This window comes from Thunnus maccoyii, chromosome 6 (assembly GCF_910596095.1).
Source record: "Thunnus maccoyii chromosome 6, fThuMac1.1, whole genome shotgun sequence".
Classification (NCBI taxonomy): domain Eukaryota; kingdom Metazoa; phylum Chordata; class Actinopteri; order Scombriformes; family Scombridae; genus Thunnus; species Thunnus maccoyii.
The window spans coordinates 27,479,993-27,500,216 of record NC_056538.1 but is presented as its reverse complement, the minus strand read 5'-3'; the positions used below and the strand labels follow the sequence as shown (position 1 = coordinate 27,500,216).

The window sequence follows — 20,224 nt, the reverse complement described above, 5'->3', positions numbered from 1 at the left end:
CATCAGAGAATACAGATACAATTATCAAGAACCAGCATGACTTTATATTGGGAACATTGTTCTGTTTCCATTTGTATTACCCATTATTTTTGTTATATATTAGGGCATCATGATTGATGGCCCTGTCTCAAACAATAAATGTACCATTTCTTTAAGCTGAACATCAAAATGTTATACAACACAAAGGAAGCAACCTTTTAAGGCCCCCTGTTTTTGGCAGATTCATTATGTCAGTGTGGTCCTGAAGCAAGACATGCTTGTCAAAGCTTTGACAAAATATTCCTGGTATGCTGCTGAAATTATTTTTACTTGATCGGCTGAAGCATCCAGGCAAGACTTATATAGTTCACAAGTACAATACTATAGCCATACTGATAAAAAGAACATAATTTATTGTAATATTTTTTTAAGATGCAGTTTGACCAAGCGCCTACTGGCTGTTGCTGAAATATGACGTTAACACACACTAACAACTGCAGTGTAGCCACAAGACGCTGCCCAGGAAGGTTAACTGTCTCCGATGATTTATCTCTCTGCTACCTAAAGCCAAACCAGCTATCTTATTAGGAAAGGCTGCTAGTTAGTTATCAAGGAAGTAGGGAACAAGGCTGCCTTCCAAATGACACTGAGCAAAAGCCTCCCCTCACTGAGCTCATAGTCTGGCCTTGATTGCAAAGCATTCAATTATTAATGTATTTTCATTTGTCTGTGTTGGTTCCGGTCAATACTGCAACATCCGCCTCTCTGCGGAGATCGTTTTTACACTTTGTCTTAAAGATACAGCCTCTTCCTCGGCCCCCTGATGTTGTAAAGCACCATTAGTAGAAAGAGTCATCCAAAAGACCCAGTGCTACTGGTGACAAAACCTCTGCCTCATGCCTAGCAAAATACTGTGACATCATCATTATTATCCTCCCCTGTTGCATGAGGAAAATGTGACAAATTCCTCTGACTCCAATTAGGCTCTGGTATAATTACTTCCATTTACCAAGGTATTAATTCAGATCCTTCTCCTAAAACCTTCACTAATTCCAGTATGATGTATTGTTAGCCATAATTTCTACAAAGTATACAGTTCGTGACTTTGCAAAGTAAGCCCCCTGGTATCCGTTAACTTAAAACTTCAGAATAATAAGATAAAAATCAAATTTTGACAAGTGTAACATTGCAAAAATGATTGTGAAAGTGTTTAACTGGAGCCCTCCCTGGGTAATGATTAGCAGAGTTAAATATTTGGTGAATTTCTGAAGAGGCCTACTACAGAATCCAGCTGTTTGTATTTTTGAGTTTCGCTATGAAGCAGAAGCAAAATTTACCACAAAATTAAGCCAAAAACATACAGTAAGTCTTAAAATATATTTTTTTAAAGCTTTGTCAAATTAGTGTATTAATAGAAACCTACATACTGATGCTAAGAAGCTAATTGTCCTGACTCAAAGCTGACCCAAGGCAAACAGTGCTTAAAGCCACGATTTAATCATAAAGTTACCATTTGCTTATATTATCTCATAGTTTTATAGTATTTTTGTATTTGCACAGAACCTTCATTCATATTAAACTTCACCATGTTTATGCATTTTCTTTTTTTTATGTGATTTGTGGTTAAAAGCCATGTGGAGTAGGGCTGGAGGCAAATTCTGCGTTGGGACCCTAAAACTCTTCCACCGGCTCTGCTTTAACCCATCATGCTTTGAATTATGAAAATGTGTAACTAATGGGACTACATATATGCCTATACATTTTTATTTATTATTCTGTCTTCATTCTAGGGTGCATTAAACAATAATGAACGTGTAGAGACCCTATATTGTCATGTGTTTTGTGTGTAATGCATCTTTTAGTATTTTTCAACTTTGAACGAGGCAGGGCGACGTAAAAAAAAAAAAAAAAAAAAGAACTAGTCCCTGAACAGACTGTTGGGAGTCACAGATGGGCAGGGTCCCTGTGTAGAAAAAAACTATTGTAAAGTATCTGAAAGTTACCAGCAGGAGTCACACGACCACTGTTTTTTATGATAGGTAGAAGAAAAGAAAGCGGAGAAAGTCGAAGCGGAAGTGAGCGGCTACGCGGAGCAAGAACACTTTTTTTTTGGAGAAACTTGGAAACGAGGGGCATTAGATGGCACTGCGTGATGACGAGTAAAGACTTTTCTATGCACAGTTACAAAGTTTGAAAGGCAACTTTTTTGTCGTTGAGGTACAATGGGACTCCCCACTTTGGAGTTCAGTGACTCTTTTCTGGACAGTCCGGATTTCAGAGAGCGTCTCAAATGCCATGAAATAGAGCTGGAGCGGACGAATAAATTCATCAAAGAGCTCATCAAGGATGGGAATATGCTAATCACTGCGCTGAAGAGTAAGTAGCCCAACATGGCCTTTTAACCCCTACGTGTCTAGAAATAATCTTCTATAACTGTTACTACCTGAAAGCCACAGGCGACATGTAATTAGACGATACATTCATTGAGGATTATTTAAGTCTCTCTCAGTCATTCTTTGAACTCAAGCCACCAGGAGCTGAATAAACCCGTGGTCTCCCATTGGGAAACATTTATATTGCTGGTGAAAAGCCTTAAATCTACACACAAAAAAACCCCCACACACATAATTCATTATTCGAGGTTGTAATTCCAGGAGATTTTTTTTTGCTATTTTAGTGTGCGGCTGCGCTGCATGCATGCATAGGCTTGCTCAGCAGAGCTCAGACAGAAGTAAAGACCATGCAGAGTCTAAACAGCTCCTGCGATATGAATGAGTTCACTCTGCACACAGCCAGACATACGGAGATCATAAATGCAGAGCTCCACTCTATTAATGAACGATGCTTTCACTCTACAGGGCTTCATCAGAAGTGAGTGAAAAACATAGACTAGTCTATATAATGACTGCATGAATGAGGGCTGTGTGACTGTTTGGATGAGGATGCCAGCACTTTTGTCAGGAGTCATTGTCCTCTGAAATTCCAAGTCCAGTATCAAATTCCACTGCACTGATAAAGTGGACTTCCTGTTCTGCTAAATCCCAGTAGGGATGGTAGTTTGGTCTGTTAACGTCAGAAGTTTGTCTCTGAAATGGGGAAAGATTAGAAATATACCGCCGGTCTAATAAAAATGAAAAATAGCTAGCCTGGAATAGGATGGGAAAGCTACAGTTCAACCTTGCATGGTCCTGTCAATGTTTACTGTGAGAAAGCCTCATTCTTCTCATACTTTCACTCTTTTCATCACCGTCCCTACACAGTACATGTACTGTACATGCTTTATGCTGCTCTTGTGGTCAAGGCGGTCACTAAAAGTCATTGTGCTGCAAGTTGGAATGTTAACATTCACAATAAAACAAACTTACACAAACATGTATTATTCTTAATACAAAATGTTACCTGTATGTGTTTATGACTGTATAATGCATGTCTTACTTGCTTTTGTGTTAAGAATGTTCTTGCATCATGGAGCTTACAGTAAGCTATGATTTGCCCATTTTTTGTTATATCGGCTATTGTGTGGTAAACACAGAGCTGATTTGTAGCAAAACATAGTAAATTTGTAAAGAAGTTATAAAACAGCATTTAAGTGTGTGTAACGGCAACTGTCCATCAACAAATCAGAATCATTTAAAAATGACATTGATGGGTCTGTTATCCCGCTCGTCAAAATCCAGTCTGTCAAATCTCTGATTTTGAGCATAATGGAAGGATGGATGGTCAAATGAACACAAACCAAGCAATGGAATTAGAAATGAATGATTGATATTACAAGATCCATTCAAAAACATGAGTGTACTTTTTTTGTTGGTGTGCTTGTGCTTCTATTCTTTATCTGCTCCTACAGTTTCTACCTCTGTTAGAGCCAATTTGGTTAAACAAAGTGACATTCTGGATATCTATAGCTTGTTATAATGAGATACAATATTTATGCTATGGGGGACATCTGATGTAAGGCTGGGCGATATGGACAAAATCAAATATCACGATATCGATATTGCGACAGTATTGTAGGGATGACTATGGGTGCTCTCACAAAACATTTACACAATTCACATCACTTAACTGTAATGTAGCCTTTAAATCCAGGAAAAGACACTTATGCCATATTATGACGTTATGATATCCAAAATCTAAGATAGCTAGTCTCATATCACAATATCGATATAATAATATATTTCCCAGCCCTAATTTGATATAAAGAAAAAACTGTGAGCAGCACTTAGCATTTCAATCATCATGTCTTCGAACTGAATGTACTATTTCTCAGAGCATCTAAAGGCCAAACCTGTTTCATACCAATTTTGCTGGAAACCGTTCTGTCAGTGAGTACCACAGGTGGACAGAAATACTCTGCTGAATGGTTTATTCATAGCAGTGAGGATACTCAGCAGCAGTATGTCAGAGGTCCATGCAAACGGTTTAATACTAAATCAGATCTGGAGTTTGGCTATGCATGTAAGACAGTGGCAAGAGAATAGAGAATTTGATTGCGTTATTGTTGCAGGAAAACTACATAGCTCTACTGGATCCCACCATTCATGTCCCTTCAGGGCTCTGCCTTGTGCAAAACCAAAGTTTAAAAAAAGAGGATTGGAAATATAGCCTACTGGTTAACCTAAACCATTAAAAAACCCTGAAATCTGGTCCTAACACAAACAGCTGGTCGGTAGATCTTTCAGGTTGGATTTTTATCTTCATTATAATGATGAGTGGGAAAGTCCTAAAGGAAATTCCAGTTTCAGTCAGGGGTGGAGGGAGAGAGCTAGCGAGTAGACGGAAGTAAATAATTGATGGTCTTAACTTAGGATGCCACAGAGGTTTATGACCCTTTATGACCCATCATCAGTGGTGACATTACTGGAAGACCTTTAATGGACCTTTTTTTTTTTTAATAGTAATCATCTCATGTTTCAAAATTGGAATAGTATACTATAATTCATTTGCTTTTCACACATGCTGTCTGGATGAAGCCAGTTGAGCCAAGGTTGTCTTTCATGTCGATACATTATCTGTAAAATGGCTCTACACGCTGCTGAAACTGTACTTGGTAGTTTTGAGTATGTGAGTAACTGCAAAATGCGTGTATAGTGTACATGTGTGTGACTCATCCTGCAAATTTCCTCTGTGTTCTGGTACGGATGTATTCCTTTAGTCAACAATTTTGATAATGTGTTTTCAAAAAGTCCACTCCCATAGTTAACAAAAAATTAGGTGTGGTAGGAAATGTTAAATGGGTCCAAAAAACTAGACTGGCAGGGCTGACTCTTGGTTAATATGAGCCTAAATAAAGAATTTTAAAGAATGACACCACATTGGAATGACCATGTAATAATCATAATGGAAATGATATTTTTGCCTCTTTACATTTAACATAAAAGACAAAATGTTGCACTCTAAGTAAACCAGCTTTCTATGCTTGCATTGCTATTATAATGCATGTACTAATGCTCATAATAAGGATTGTGGCCAAAACATTCTCAGATACCACTGCACCTTGAATGCAATTTATTGGCATGGATATGCATGGTTAGTTCCAGGTGCAAGTGAGATCTGTCTGCAGATGCTGTGACTAGTGTTTCCTTACTATCTGCTGGGTACTTAGTCTTCACACCTGGTGTAAATAACAACTGCTGACTTTTATTAATCCCCCCGCTTGACTGCAGTAATTGAATACATTAAAGGCACTAATTATCCCTCTGCGAGTAGGGTGGGAGAAACCGCAGATACGAGGCAAATAGTGATAGATTTTCGATGTGGACGGTAAGTTTGTCAGACAACAGTGGAGGCTGTATACTTGAAATCTATCTGGTAACATTAAAATGGTGTTAGTGATAACCATAAAGCCGGTGAGTCGGACATGTGTTCAGTAACACATTAGTGTACCCTGTTCAATATTGTGGCAGCAATATTGGCTAAATAAAGCCAATGTAAAAGTGCCCTAAGCTGCAGCTGAGACGTGGCTCCCAAAATTTAAAAAGTTCCCAACTTCTCTGTAGAAATTCACATTTTAAAATGTTCCTCTCAGTACATACTGCTCTAATACTGTTGTTCTTTTCTTCTCAATTTTAGTTTCATTACATTCTAGGACTGCAACTAATGATTATACTAATGACTATAAAATTGTGAAAAATGCCTTACAATTTCCTGAGGGAAACATAATCACTTGTTTTGTCCAATGAACAAAATAAGATACTCAGCTCAGTATCACATTTCAAAAAGTAGTTATTTCGAAGCAAAGAATGGTTATTTGATTTTCAAAATAGTTAACATGTTAGCAAAGACTTATATTTATGTCATTGCTACAGAAAATGCTTGTTTCTGATTGGCTGGCAAAAGTCTCTTAAAATTTTGTAACAGGACACAATAAATAAAGCTACACTCCAGATATGTATTAAGACATAAAAATACTCTGCTTTGAAACAATAAGGAGTGTCTGATATAGTTTATCACAAAAATTCCAAAATTTTTGATATGCAAATATTATATATCATTTCAGAAATTTAAATGCTAGAGACAGTATGTCCCCTACTTCACTGAAAAGTCCATTCTGAATGTACGTATGTTCATTGGAGGCTTAAAGTTTCCACATCATACTTGTGTAAGATGATCCTTGGACCAGGATTGTCCTCCACACTAGTTGTGATGTCACAAATCCTGTTCATAGGCCCGCCCCTAAAAAATCAGATTTTCAATGAGCTTAGAGAAACTTTCCACTCTGAGCACATGAATGTGAGAACAACCTTCTAGTGTCAAAGTCTGCACATACATCATTCTGCTCAGTGAAGCTCAAACATCCAACTGTGGGAACAAGAAGAGATACATATTTTTGAGAGGAGGGGGGGACTTTAAGCTATGTGTTAGTGGTTTACTCCAAGTGGTGAGACAGACAATACATAAACATGGATTAAACTGTAAAGGTTTAAAAGATGATCACTTGAACACTCATTAGATTTTACTAGATATACAAAATAACATTGCAGACCACCCCTGTACCGCATCCATAATTTTTGTACATCAGTAACACCTCATTATTGTTGCTTACATCAAACAGACTCAGAGAACTATGAGCACCCCATTTGCAGTCCTCTTTCTCACCACCTGTCATGTAAGTCCAATATTCATCAGCCTTTTAGCCGTGGATTGGCTGGCCAGCTCCCAAGAAAAATATTTGATATTGTTTGGCTCGCTAGATGTTTGCAGTTTTTTACCAACCACTTGTCACTGAGCCCGTAGCATACAGTTGGCCCGTGGATGAGCTTTTGTGCTGAGTGTGGCCTCTGTATTGTAATTATATGTCATTTGATTCAGTGGTTATGTTTACAGTGTCCTTTCAGAAGGCAAAGGGATATATTTTCTACAGACTATGGCTTAAACTGAGTTTCTGTATCACATTACTGTGACAGAACATTACACAATGTGGTTCACAATTAAACTGAAGAACATGTTAAAACACTGTGCACTGAAGGGCCAGAGCTGGTCCCAGCGCGGTAATCAGGAATCCTCAGAGAACCGCTCACATTTGGATAGCCTTTGGATGATGGTTTGTGTCCTTCACACACAATTTGTAAAAATTGGTCACAACACTAAGCCAACTGCTTGTTCCTCACTCATTGTGGTAGCAGGTAGGACATGTGATTTAGCAAAATGTGCATCACTGATGTTCCTTCCTTCTCATGTTTAGAACCAGAGCTTAAATTTTCTGCCAAACTCACATTTAAGGTTTATTGTGTATTTTAAAGTTGTTTTTTTTCTCTTCACAGTTAATATTAAAAAACGTCTTTAAAAATTCATGTACCAGAGTAAGCATTTAATTTCCATAAGCTTTAATAAATGAAGCCAAATTATCTCAGTCTAAACTGGAAGTCAGCCCATTATTATGTTAGCTGACTGTATTTCTCTGCCACCACCCCATGCCCACGCCTGTTCACCAGCTAAAGAGCAAAGCATCCTCCCTGGGATACATGCAGTAATGACTGGTTGACACAGGGGTTGTTATTATAAAAACTACAGTATTTAGCAAGACTGTAAACAGCATCTTTTCTTGTTCCAACTGTGACGGCATAATTTTGAGGTATTTATGAAACTTAATATAGCTGTAATTGGTGACTGTTATTTTATTAAATGAAGGCATGACGTGTGTGCTTTTCGTCAAAAGTGATTTCACAATTGCTTTCAGCTTTGGGAACTCAGAGTGTTTGTTTGTCTGAGGATAGATGATGCTCCCAAGGCTCAGCCACAGGAAATGTCCTGTAAACATGCTTGTATAACCATCCCCCATCCTCCCTCAGATAGCATTTGGCCTGACATCATTCCGCTTCGGTGTGTGTGGGTGTGTGTATGTATTATCTGTGTGTGTGTCTATCGGACTGTGACTGTAAAGCAGGCTGTGTGTTTCAGGATTAATACCATTTATAATGTATTGCTGCCGCTTTGACGACTTTGATGAATTTGAACTCGTGTAATGGAAATAAAATACAGGAGTAGATTATGTGACTTGTTTAGCAATAAAGCCGAGTGAAGCTGTAAGCGTAGCTCGTGTAAGCACTGCAAGGGATTGGGGTGTTTTTTTGTGGGAAGATTTCGATAAAAGAATTAGACGTCGTATTCCCTAAAAAGCTGCTTCCCCTCAGACTGTGCAGGGAAATGTGTTAGACTCCAGATTGAGGTCTGTTCTGAAATACTCCATTGTTGCTCTGTCAGTCAAAGTGATTGTCACACCGAGCACACCATTCTTATGCTTACTGTCGCTTGGCACGGCACCCTGTTGCTTTTGAAGCTTCGTCAGACTGAAAAGGAGAAGGTGGCGAATTTGTGTTTCTCCCCCGCAACATTAAATATGAACTTATTCTCTTCAGCCGGACATGTTTATTGTTGTATTATTGCGTTTTTGTCTCTTTTTTTCTCAATGTAAATGAAGTGCTGTGTTGTTCTGTCTGTTGAAGTTGTTGGGTTGTACTCAAAAAGCAGGGCTTGTGTTTATGTATTTATAGTCGTTCCAAACGGCTACTCTCGGAGGCGGACTGAAAAGCTGACCATCATAGAGAGGGGAAGGATGCAATATCGGTTCAAATGGAGAGAATAACAGCATACATTTTCAGACAGTCTCTCCTGAAAGGCATTCATAGTGTTGCACTCTGTTATGCACATGAAAAAATCACAGAAATAGTTGTGTCAAGAAGGGAAAAAAGACAGCTTGAGAGACAAGTTGAAGCCCTGGCTCCTTTCTCACCTTCGCATTCCTAGCCAATCATGGCTTGAATGTCAGATTGTTGGTTTCGGAAAATTACAGAAATTGTCAGACACGGCTACCTCAATTCAATATCGGAAAGGTGGGGGGGGGGGGGGGGGGGGCATTTCCAGAGCTATTCAGTCATCCATCAAGCAGTTGTGACGGTGTATAAATCAGGCTTAAAATCACCAGATGGTTTAATATTAAGGGTTGGTTGCTGTTCGATCAGAAAAGTTTGTATGACATGTGTTCAACTACATCAGAAGTATTTACCTGTTCCGGGGGAGGGGGTTTCCGAATGTATTCAACCAATAGTGTCCCGTTCACTTGAGCTAAATGCTGTCGTGCATTGGTTTCCTGTTAAAAACAACTGTAGCAGACTTATGATTATGCTTTACATTCTTGTGATGAACCAAAAGATTGTGTGGACATGAATTTGCATGTCGACTTCAGATATGCACATTAGATCGTCTCCGGCGCTTTGCCCCATGGGTCGCTGAGATTTATCATAAAGTGTTTAGACAATGGGGGTTTAAATTAGTTTTGCACACCTGTGTTTTTCAATGTCTTTAAATACTTAGTTCAGGCAGATTATACTTGCCTTGATAACAGCAGGAAGGCCTCTTACAAAATAGACGTTTTGTTAAGTCTTATTTATGAAAATCCCCATGCCAATTACTACAACTGTGAAATTATGCTTATTTTTTCTGAGTGCTTTTTTTCTTTCGGAGGCAAGTTCATCACGGTCAGAAGTTGTGTGAGATGTGTTGTCTGTGTGTCTTCTCAAAGAAAATCTCTCAACTCAGTCTAAAGGCTGTAGACTTTTTGATAAATGGTGGAGGCTGGCCTGCCTGACTTTTTTCATTCCAGCAGAATTGCAGGGCTAATAACTCTGATCTTTTCCTTTAGAGCTTAAGAATAGGCTGTAGCATTGCATCAGCCTCATATCAAAGACCTTGTGTCGGTCTCTTCCATCCCTTCAATTGTTTTCAACAATTTAGATTTAGATTGCGGAAAACAGCAGCAGTCCATCCTGCAGTGACAGGTGGGTATTACAGGTAAATTAGAAGTCGACCAAAATAAAACAAGGAGAAAGATTGGAAGTTAAAAAAAAAAAGTTTAGGTTTAATGAAATGAACAAAAGTAATGCAGATTGGATAAAGAAATCTCATTTATGTTTCCCTGTCATATTCTGTTCATTAGTAACCTGTGCATTGTTACAATGTATTGAGATTATGTGATTGACTTTACAATATACAGACAGCAGATTGCTGTAAAAAGCTCATTATAGATTATTGTATGTTCATTCTCTCAAAATACCAGAGACACTGTTTGGTTGATGACTCTTAAGCAACCTCTAAAAAGTACAAGTCAGAATCCCTGACCACTCAGACGTCATGGAAATGTGTGGGAAACAAACGGAAGCCGTGTGCAAAATCGTCACAAGAAATCACCAATAGGCATTATAATTGGAAAGTATACTGTATATAGGCTGCATCACCAGAGACTATGTTGTGTAGTCTCTTCCTTTCATGATTTATTCAGCTGTATTAAGACGTTTCTGTCACTTAGTTATTAGTTTGCGGGTTGACCAAGTGCCGCTTAAAGTTACTGCCTGCTACCACAGCAGAGAGTATGAATTTTAGATTAGATAAGGCTTTCTTCCAGGCATCGCTTGGCGGTGGGAAAAGTTCGGTATGCTCCAAGAGTGCGAAGGCCCATCTGGTTGGCTCTCCTCACACTGCGATGCTCTCTCCCCTGCTGCGCGACTGACAGGCGAATGTAATAGTAAGCAGGTGGAAGAGGCCTTACCTGAACGGCCGCTCCCCCGTTACAATCCCTCCAAATGGAATCAAAGTGGCACAATGCACCCTACTGTTGCATCAAAGAGATCCCCCCCGTCTCTCGTTAAGCTGGGTGCATAGAAGCGTTCCCCTTTGAAGACCTTCTCATCTCAAATCAGCAGTGTCTCACTGACAAGATAAAGTAGCTATGGTGGGTTTTTTTTACTACAGTGTTCATGTACAGGCAGACATTACACTGTCTCTACATAAGAGCTGCATTGTTACAAGATGCTTTTATTTTCGGTCGCCTTAATAAACGACATAGAAGTGTAGTAAAATCTGCAAATGTGCTTTTTAAATGTTATTCATTGAGTGCATTCTGAGTCATTTCAGGGGATGTGTAAATGTTTACCTATTTAGCAAAAGCTGAAGATAAATTCTTTATTGTCGCTTTTTAATGGAACACATTAATGGCTGCGATTGGAGGTTTTAAAAGCTTTTGTGCACTAATTTGTGTTAACGCACTTCATTAAAAACCCCTAAGAATATTTGGAAGTGTGAAAGCACAACAAGGATGCTGCTTTGTAATTAGTGTTGTGATTAGTATGTCAGTCACACAACACAGAATGCTGGAAATGCAGTGCACTGATTTTCGAGCATGCCTCAACATGTGCAAGGACATTTTTAAAATACTTGCATTATATATTTTATGAGCTTGCAGCTAATAACTTTCTGTCTGCAGGGGGAAGACAAGATAACATGAAAGGTTTGCAAAAAAGGACTTAAAGTTTGGAGCTACTGTTGCTGTTTACCACTATATTTGTCATGTTTATGGGTTAATTTTAAGCTTTATGCCTGTTATTTGTTTGTGCTGTTTGTCTCTCTTTGGCTGTGTGATTTTTGTGACTATTTGAATTATTTAATTTAGCAATTTAGCCTTTTGTTATGACCAATGCCTCGGTAATTTAGTCCAAACAGCTTTGGTATCCTTGAAACACGAAGCAATAAACACACAAATGCTGTTAATTAGAATTCAACTTAGTATAAGCCACCTTTGTATTTGGAGTGCATTTCTGAGATATTGAAATTGGTATATTTGATGTCGTACTGGGCCAAAACATGTATTTTCTCTCTGTAAATATTTAAACCTTCAAGGTGTCATTTTAAGCAGATGAATAAATATCACACAAGCATAAAATAACACACGGTATTATGAATGTGGTTAAGTCAGTTTAGGGCTGAGCAGTGTTCCCTGATACAAGGTGATATAATGATATTTTGCAGCACCAAATTTAATAATATAGATGTATTCATTTATCATACGATTGCACATTCACGGAAGAATAAAGAAATAAAGACAAATACCAAGAATATTCATACAATGGTAGAAAAAAGGGGATTTTTTTTTTGCCTGTATGATACATATATACACATTACACAAATGTTAGCTCAGAACCTCATTTTGATGGTTTATAGGAGTCATGGCTTCAAAACTGTGAAAACCTACATTGCAGAATGTATGCATGCTCTTAAATAATAATTTATGTCCTAATAGCTACTGAAGTAAGCATTACACTTAACACTTAAACACTCAAGCTGTTCACATGAAAACTGCAGACTTTCCTGCAGTGTTGTTTGTGTTTTGTCAGGGGTTGTAGGCAGATGGAATTCGGTAGTATGTGGTTGCCCTGGAGACGAGATAAAGGGTCTACCCAGGGGGCTCTGCACTGTGGTGACTGACAGTCATAGTCCTCTTTCACATCTCACACTCTGGGCACTAACTGGGCTAGCTGCTCCATCCAGTTATGTCTTGGCTGGGTGGTCAGAGCTCTACTCTTTGATTAAAACCTGCACAGAAGGATGGTACGCCATCACTATTGTTCTTTCTGTTACCCCTTCGTGCATGCCCGCTGTGTGAAGAATCATTTCAGCAGGTCGGATGATGTGCTAGGAAAAGTGCATACAGGGTGAGATGAAATGTTTGCTGAGTGTAATAATATTAGACGGCACTATTTTAAGGTGTTGGTATAAATAGTGTATTAATGATTCAAAATTTCAAAAATAGGTCATTTTCTTTTTTTCTTTTTTGTTTTTGTTTTGTTACCCGTGCTGCAATAGCTCTTCTGTGTTACACTTCATGTGGTAAATAACATCTAACATCTTCAGATTCAGAGTTTATCAAAGTTACATTTCTTTTCCTTTTATTACCCCCTTGAACAGCACAACTCTTTTTCACACACTCAAAGTGCAATGCACCAAATTCCTGCTTCTGTCAGAGGAGATATAGAAGAGTAAGATGAAATATCTAGGGAACCATGAAGTCTCTACTTCATATACACCCAATGAAGGGCCCTATTTCTTTCTTTTATTCCTTATTTCCTTCCTTTCTTCGAGAATTGAAGCCAATCCGGTCTCATCTGGTTACTGCTGTACATCCCTGTATCACGTCAGTATAATTTGTGAGGTATTTCCTCTTATCATTGTGATGTGGTGAGTAATGACATGACCACAGACTGTAAAAATTTGTCACCCACTTGTTTATGAACTCCCATTTTGAGTTTCGAGTTTGCATTTTGATCATCACCATCTTGAAGTTTTGAGGCCAGAAGTGACCATATTTGACAAGAGGGTGGATCTGACCTTAATGCTAGCTGCTATCTTGGTTAGCATGGTGCATTTACAGTTTATGGTTTACTCTGATAGTTCCAAAGCTTATGCTAATTTTTGCCAGCGAAAAACAGGTTTAAAACCATTAAAACAAAATGTACTTACCAGAAAAAACTGAACATCCGAGTCTTTTGAGGGTCTTTTAGTACAACCAAACGCAAACAAGACTTTTTTAGGTGACCGAAATGATACAATTAACTTTCATGTACTGAAAACACACTGATAATAGCGTAGGATTTGGCTATACTATACTCTGTGAATCGGGGGTTACACCATTGTTACGTTACCTAACCAATGTTGTCGCTGTGGTAGGGACCCACCTGCCACTCAAGTTATATAAAAATCCCCCCATCCACATTTTTTGACAAGCCTGTACAGACTTGCCCCAGTACTTTGTCATTAGCTAAATCTCTAAAGCTCCTGGCCTGCTAAAAAATTAACTTTCAGCCTTGGAAGCGGCTAGACACAATTGCTTAGTTAATATGCTGATAAACAAAAATCTAAATTATCAGTAGACTTAGATATTGGGATGCAGAATACCAACAGTAAGCATTGACTTATTAACTGATGAAACACCCTGAAAACAGTGGCTCTGTCCCTGCATTCTTTCCACTAAAACTTTTGAATCCACAACTTGGAATATTTTACACTGCTTGCCTAAGGTTAAAAAATTTTAAGCTGTTCATTTATCTTCCTTTATACTGATTCTCTTTCCATTTATCTTTGCTATTTGGTCTTGTGATCATTTTCAGTGACGTGGTTTCTTTGTATTCACTTGTGCAATACTTTATGCAGTATTGAGCAAAGGGCTAAAATCATTTGTGGTGATTCCCAAACTTAGTAAATAATGTATGTAAATAGAAAATAAACAAAAAAAATGTGCAAGGTCTTTCTTGAGCATTCTCTTAATTAAAATATGGTAAATATTTATACATGCATATGTTTACTTCAAGGTAGAGCAGCAACGGGATGTTGCTGATGAGCAAGCCATCATATAGGCAACCTATTTCCTTAAACCCTTCTATGATAGTGTAGGTGTTCAGAAAATAATTGCATTGAAAAGTACATTACCATTTAGAATAGTAAGTAATTCTGGAGGCAATTAGCTCCTTAATCTTTTCTGCTGGTGGTGAAGTAGCATTTAGCTACATGCAAGTTAACATAAAGTTATTAAACTGTTACTATAGCAAACATGTCTTCAAGTTTATTGCAACTTATGCCAGAGTGTATATTTTTAACAAAATACACAGGTTCAGGAGGTACATTACCTAGTTATTCCTCCCACTGATAAACACAAATAATTTTATGTTTTGAAATGAAACAATCCACCAGATTAATCATCAATAAAAACTGATATAAATAATCTGTCCCATCAGTCACATCACTTATGATTAGGATCTTATTGAAAATAAACATAAATGTAGACTTACAGACGGGTGACAAATTAAAAGAAAAACTGGTACAGGTCTGAATATTTGACCTCTACAGTGAGGGGATCAAGTGGCTCTGATATCCTGTGGGTGGGCATTTTGCTGGCATGTTTTGGGTCCACTTGTCCCCTTAGAGGGAAGGGTCACTGCACTTCATACATATTTAAGTTGGTACCTGAGGTTTGATACCCAGCCTTAGTTGGAATATTCTGGTGTATTGACGGCATGGGTGGAAGGCGTAGGTTTATTTTTTGAGGTTTAGGCCTGTCTGAATGTTAGAGCTAAAAGATCATCCATTATTGATGGCCCCGTGAGCCCATCCAGACAACTGCAACTAAGTATTGATCTCAAATCAGCAGCTTTAGAGTCAAAGCAAGAATGATAGGAGCGCATCACTGGCACAATACATCTTCTGGAAAAGTTCCACTCAGTAGTGCTGAGGGCAGCTTCAGCAACATTTACAAGTGGTCAGATGTACTCATTCACATAGTGTGCTGTATGCCTTTCAATCTGTGGTCTCATTGAGCAAAAATCTTGCGCTTTTGTTCCTGTGATGACTATACTGAAATATGATATAACAGTGCTTGCTGTTAGGTATAGAAAAATATACTCACTGACAAATATCACATGATTCTTTTTTTTTTTTATCAAGCTTTCCAACCAATTATGTTCCTGTGGAGATGAGAGCATTGATTTTTGTGGGCTTTTAAGGCTGGTGTGTACTTGCCTGTTAGATAAACTATTCTCACAGTAGGAGCTGTATAAGTTACAACACAACATCTATTATAGACTGTTAAACATTCCTCAAATGGACAATTTCTAGCAAACAGTGGAAAATCACAAGTTAGCAGTAGTCTCAGCAGCTTCTAACGTTCAGTTATTATCAATTATCATCTTTTTTAATTATTAAAGAATGAGATGTATTGGATACCACCAATGAAATTACTGTATTTAGTTTGATAGTATGTCACATGTTATACTATCCATTCTGTTGTTGCTGTATAGTTAATGAGGTTATCTATGGGATCCTTTTTAAAGAGCTTAAGTGTCGGCACTTAAATGTATGATACCAGAATATGAATTACATACAGTATAAATAGCATGTGTAACTGTATATATTCAGATACAGTTACAAGCCTTTAAACTGAGTTACTGAAATTTTATGACTCAGACTTGCAAAGTATGATTTTAAAACAACCTTTATACAGTGTACGGCAACCACTGAGTCCTCTATCGCACCAACACATAAGTTCTACAGCATGTACTGTATATTATCTGGCTGTGTGCCTTTTTCTTTCTTCCAAGCAAGATTCTTTTAAGTTCAGATTTCTGAGAAGTAAAGGCATCACTGTCGATGAAAGAAGAAAGAAAGAGAGAAGCAATTAGTGAGTCATTGTCAACAATGGATATGAGAAAAATGTGTACATTTCAAACTGTGTGGGCTGAAAAACTAAAATGTCAGAGTATTTAAGTATCTCCATCTTGTTTCGCCTTTAATTATAAATTCGGGGGGGAATTATGACATGCTAAAAGCTTCCATTATGTACTGAAGCTTCATTTCAGTATTTCTAAACATAGCTTACTTTCAATTCAGTAAGAATACACTCACACGGCAGACCCACACTCTAACCTTTGTGTAACTGAGGTATGAAACAAATTGAAATCAGTTACATAATAAAAAATAAAATTGAATTACGAGTTCTTCATGCACTCGGTCAACTATGCGCAGATCAGCATTGCAGTTACTTTGCCCTTTGCATTGAAAAGCTGCTTAATTGCTTTTCCACCCAACATATTTGATTTCCTTGTGAATTTGACTACAGTCAGATCCTCTTCCTACTCATGTGCCTGATCTTTAGCATGCAGTACTATCTATGTCTATGTTTTTATACATTTATGACTCATGATTAAGATACGTAGAGGTTTTATTTAACCCTCTAATCGAGTAGTATATGTTTTTGTCTTGTACATGTAGTTGTTAGAACTCATTTCCCAACCTTAAGTTAAGATCAATGTCATCACACAAATATGCTCGATAATTTGAAAAGGATTAGTCTTTTACTTCCTCAAAATACAAAGAGATTTTTTGTCAAGTTTATACATGTTATTCAATCTGTTGTTGAGCAGTTCAGCAGACATGGGAGGTTTCCTAATTGGGGAGTTTAAGCTTTTGATACTATATTCTACTCCACACTATATATAAAAAATAAAAGCACATTAATAAACTGGTTGGCCCTATTATTGCTCATGAAGTTGTTGTTTTTTTATCACAATGATGGTTTTTCAGCTGCCAGAAAAGGTAAACTTGTAAGTACAGGTCATGGTGTGGTAGCTTATATTTCTGGGCCCATTCTGTTGTTTGGTGATGTGTTTGTCTTTTTTTTCATGGATTATAAAAAGAGTGAAGTAGGAGGCTTTACATTGAGCAATAAAAGAATTTTAGTATCAGATGAGAGGCTGTCGGAGCGCCTCTAATTCTTGAATGGACATGTAACACTCCGATTGACTCATCACTACAAACATTGGCCAGTTGGTTCTTGGTGATTCTAGCACATTGCATAAGTAGAAGGTATAAGACTGTGTACATAAAAACTTTACAAGAGAATCAACTCCCAAGCTTTGTGCTACACAGAAAGCTACAGCTTGAAATTCCGCTGCCTGCGGCTCTAATAACAGGGTGAATGGAGAGGCTGTGCTTTGTAAAACTTGTTAAATACATTCAACCGCTTGAATAGATTTACTTTCAGATTATCGACCATTTTTGATTCAATTCGGCAGCTGTAGTGCAGTGATTTGTTCCTGATTGCCACGTCAAAGAGTTGAATATGCTTGGACTGATTTGAATCTTTATCTGTCTCCTTTAGCCTGCTACAAGAAATTAGTGCTGAGGCTCATGGGTACAGTAGCATAGTAGTATTTTGAGCCATTCAGCATATCAAACTGATGGAAAAAAAATCATTATCTCTCTCTCTCTCTCTCTCTCCATATATATATATATATATATATATATATATATATATATATATGTGTGTGTGTGTGTGTGTGTGTGTGTGTGTGTGTGTGTGTATTATCCAGGATCCTCTTGTGTCATTAACAGTGAATTGTCAAGTGTAAATTATTTTCACTTGGAAAAATACTTCTGAGATCTGATACTATTTTTTTTTTCCACGTCACCAGTCACCAATGAATATTTTGAATAAGATGCAGGACTCACTTTTTCTCAACTTAAAAGTTACTGAGTATAAAAAAACTAAAGCCTGTTCTGGGGAGGTTGTCATTCTGAAAAAATTAGGACCGCACTTTATCACAACTGAACTCCTGGAATGCAGTAAACATCACAGATTTATATCTAACTGTGTGAGAGCGTCCAAAAGTGGAATTTTTCTATGGATTTTATCTTTAATAAATCATTTTTGACACGAAGGTTAGGCAACTGAGCTTGGCTTAATTTCTCTGGACAGATCTGGGTATTATGATCAATGGACAGGTGATAAAGTAAATATTAGAGTCATTCACAGGATCGTTCCTGTATGAATGTCAGTGGGCATGGAATTGGACATTCAGCAGATCATAAAGGTGCATTATTTTGCTCTTCTGCTCCCGGATCGTTCAACTAGTTCCACTATTTTGTTGCTAGTTGTGACAACAGCAAAAAGTGAACTAAACTAGAACTCCTGGAGTTACATGTATATACCAAAAAGTACCACAGAGTGAGAAATGCTCCAAGTCTGCAGGTATGCTGGCAAATGTGATTAATTACCTTGTGTTTTCTCTGTGGGTATAATGCTAGGAGAAGTTTGCTGTCTACTGTGTATGTGTACAATTTTATCCATGTTCCCTGTCTGATTCAGTTGTGCAGTGCTGTATTTCTGATGCTCAGACTCTCTTATTTTCCAGATCTTTCTGCAGCTGTCCAGAAGTTCTCCCAGTCCCTGCAGGAGTTCCAGTTTGAATGCATAGGTGATGCAGAGACAGATGATGAGGTGAACATTGGTAAGTTTAGTCTTGCACTTGGTTTGGAGGGAACAGTCTTTCATGTCTTCCTCTGTGCTCTTCCCAATTAGTTGGATTGTCACCTCTATCGGGGGCCTTCTCTGACATTTCCGTTAGAATTGTCTTGGGAGGTACTTGAACACAATTGGATGCACTCGTTGCACGCAACATAAGAGCAAGTGTTCTCTGGTTAAGGAGCGAGTGCTAAAATATGATATTATTATATTTGAGCAATTTTACATCAGTGAAAAGTAGGTAATAGAATAGTAAAAGGTTTTTTCAGACACATTGGGAACTGTTTTCAGACTAAATTAAGCACACTCCACAAATTCTCGGAATGGGATTTGGCTTTGAGTATAGATCTTAAAGTTGTCTGCGATGCATGTATAATTAATGCTATTGATTTGTTTATGATGCTTCCCCTCTATCTTTTCAAGCCTATAAGAGATCAAAGGGACTAATTGTGATCAGTGTCAGAGATTAATGGAGGTGCGAACCCCCGAGCTTCCAACAGGAATATGAAAGCAGCTGTGCAGAGGGCCTCTCTGGCTCTAATGGGCAGGACTACCAGTCTGGCCTCTTCTTCTTCTTCTTTTTTTTTTTTGGGCTGCTCATTATCCCCAGCTTGAGTCCTTCGCTCTGTAGAGCTGGAGACTGCAGAATTACTGTCCATCTGTGAGGGCTAGACTGGATATCGACCTCCTCTACATGAGGCTGTAATGTTCATCTGAATGCATAATGAATAGTCCTTTTTCCCATTTTTTCTCACAAAGCTGCAGCAGCTGTATGATAGGCAGGGGTTGAGGAAACCAATTATGCTTATTGGAAAAACCCACACCCAAATATATGCCTCATTAGAATCAAGCATTCTTTAATTTGAGACAGTGCACCTCTTTCTGGCTTTCAATCAAGACCGGTGTTTATCTTAGATTGAACAATGGATATTTTAGATGCCCACCTGTTATGTAGCTGTACCTGCCTTGTATTTACCACAGTGTACCACTGTGTAAACCACTGGCACAATAGAAACGGCTCAGATGACAAAACCATGGGCCTCTGTTGGGAAGCAGTTTATTGACTGTGTAATGTAGACAATGACAATTTCATTTGGGAGGTTTTTAATCAAGCGTGGATGCAAC

General features: G+C 38.0%; 1 protein-coding gene across 4 annotated transcripts in view; it reads left to right on the top strand.

The window, feature by feature from the left end:
* Window positions 1-1,925: 1,925 nt before the first annotated feature.
* Window positions 1,926-20,224, top strand: part of LOC121898900 (rho GTPase-activating protein 42) — a 63,056-nt gene continuing 44,757 nt past the window's right edge. For 2 of the 4 annotated variants that reach the window (XM_042414412.1, XM_042414411.1), the window contains exons 1-2: window positions 1,926-2,355; window positions 18,990-19,085. In XM_042414412.1, the coding sequence (XP_042270346.1) occupies window positions 2,202-2,355; window positions 18,990-19,085 (250 nt within the window). In that variant the 5' untranslated portion in view covers window positions 1,926-2,201. The remainder of the gene's footprint in view (window positions 2,356-18,989; window positions 19,086-20,224) is intronic. The other 2 variants (XM_042414414.1, XM_042414413.1) reach the window with 1 other exon arrangement.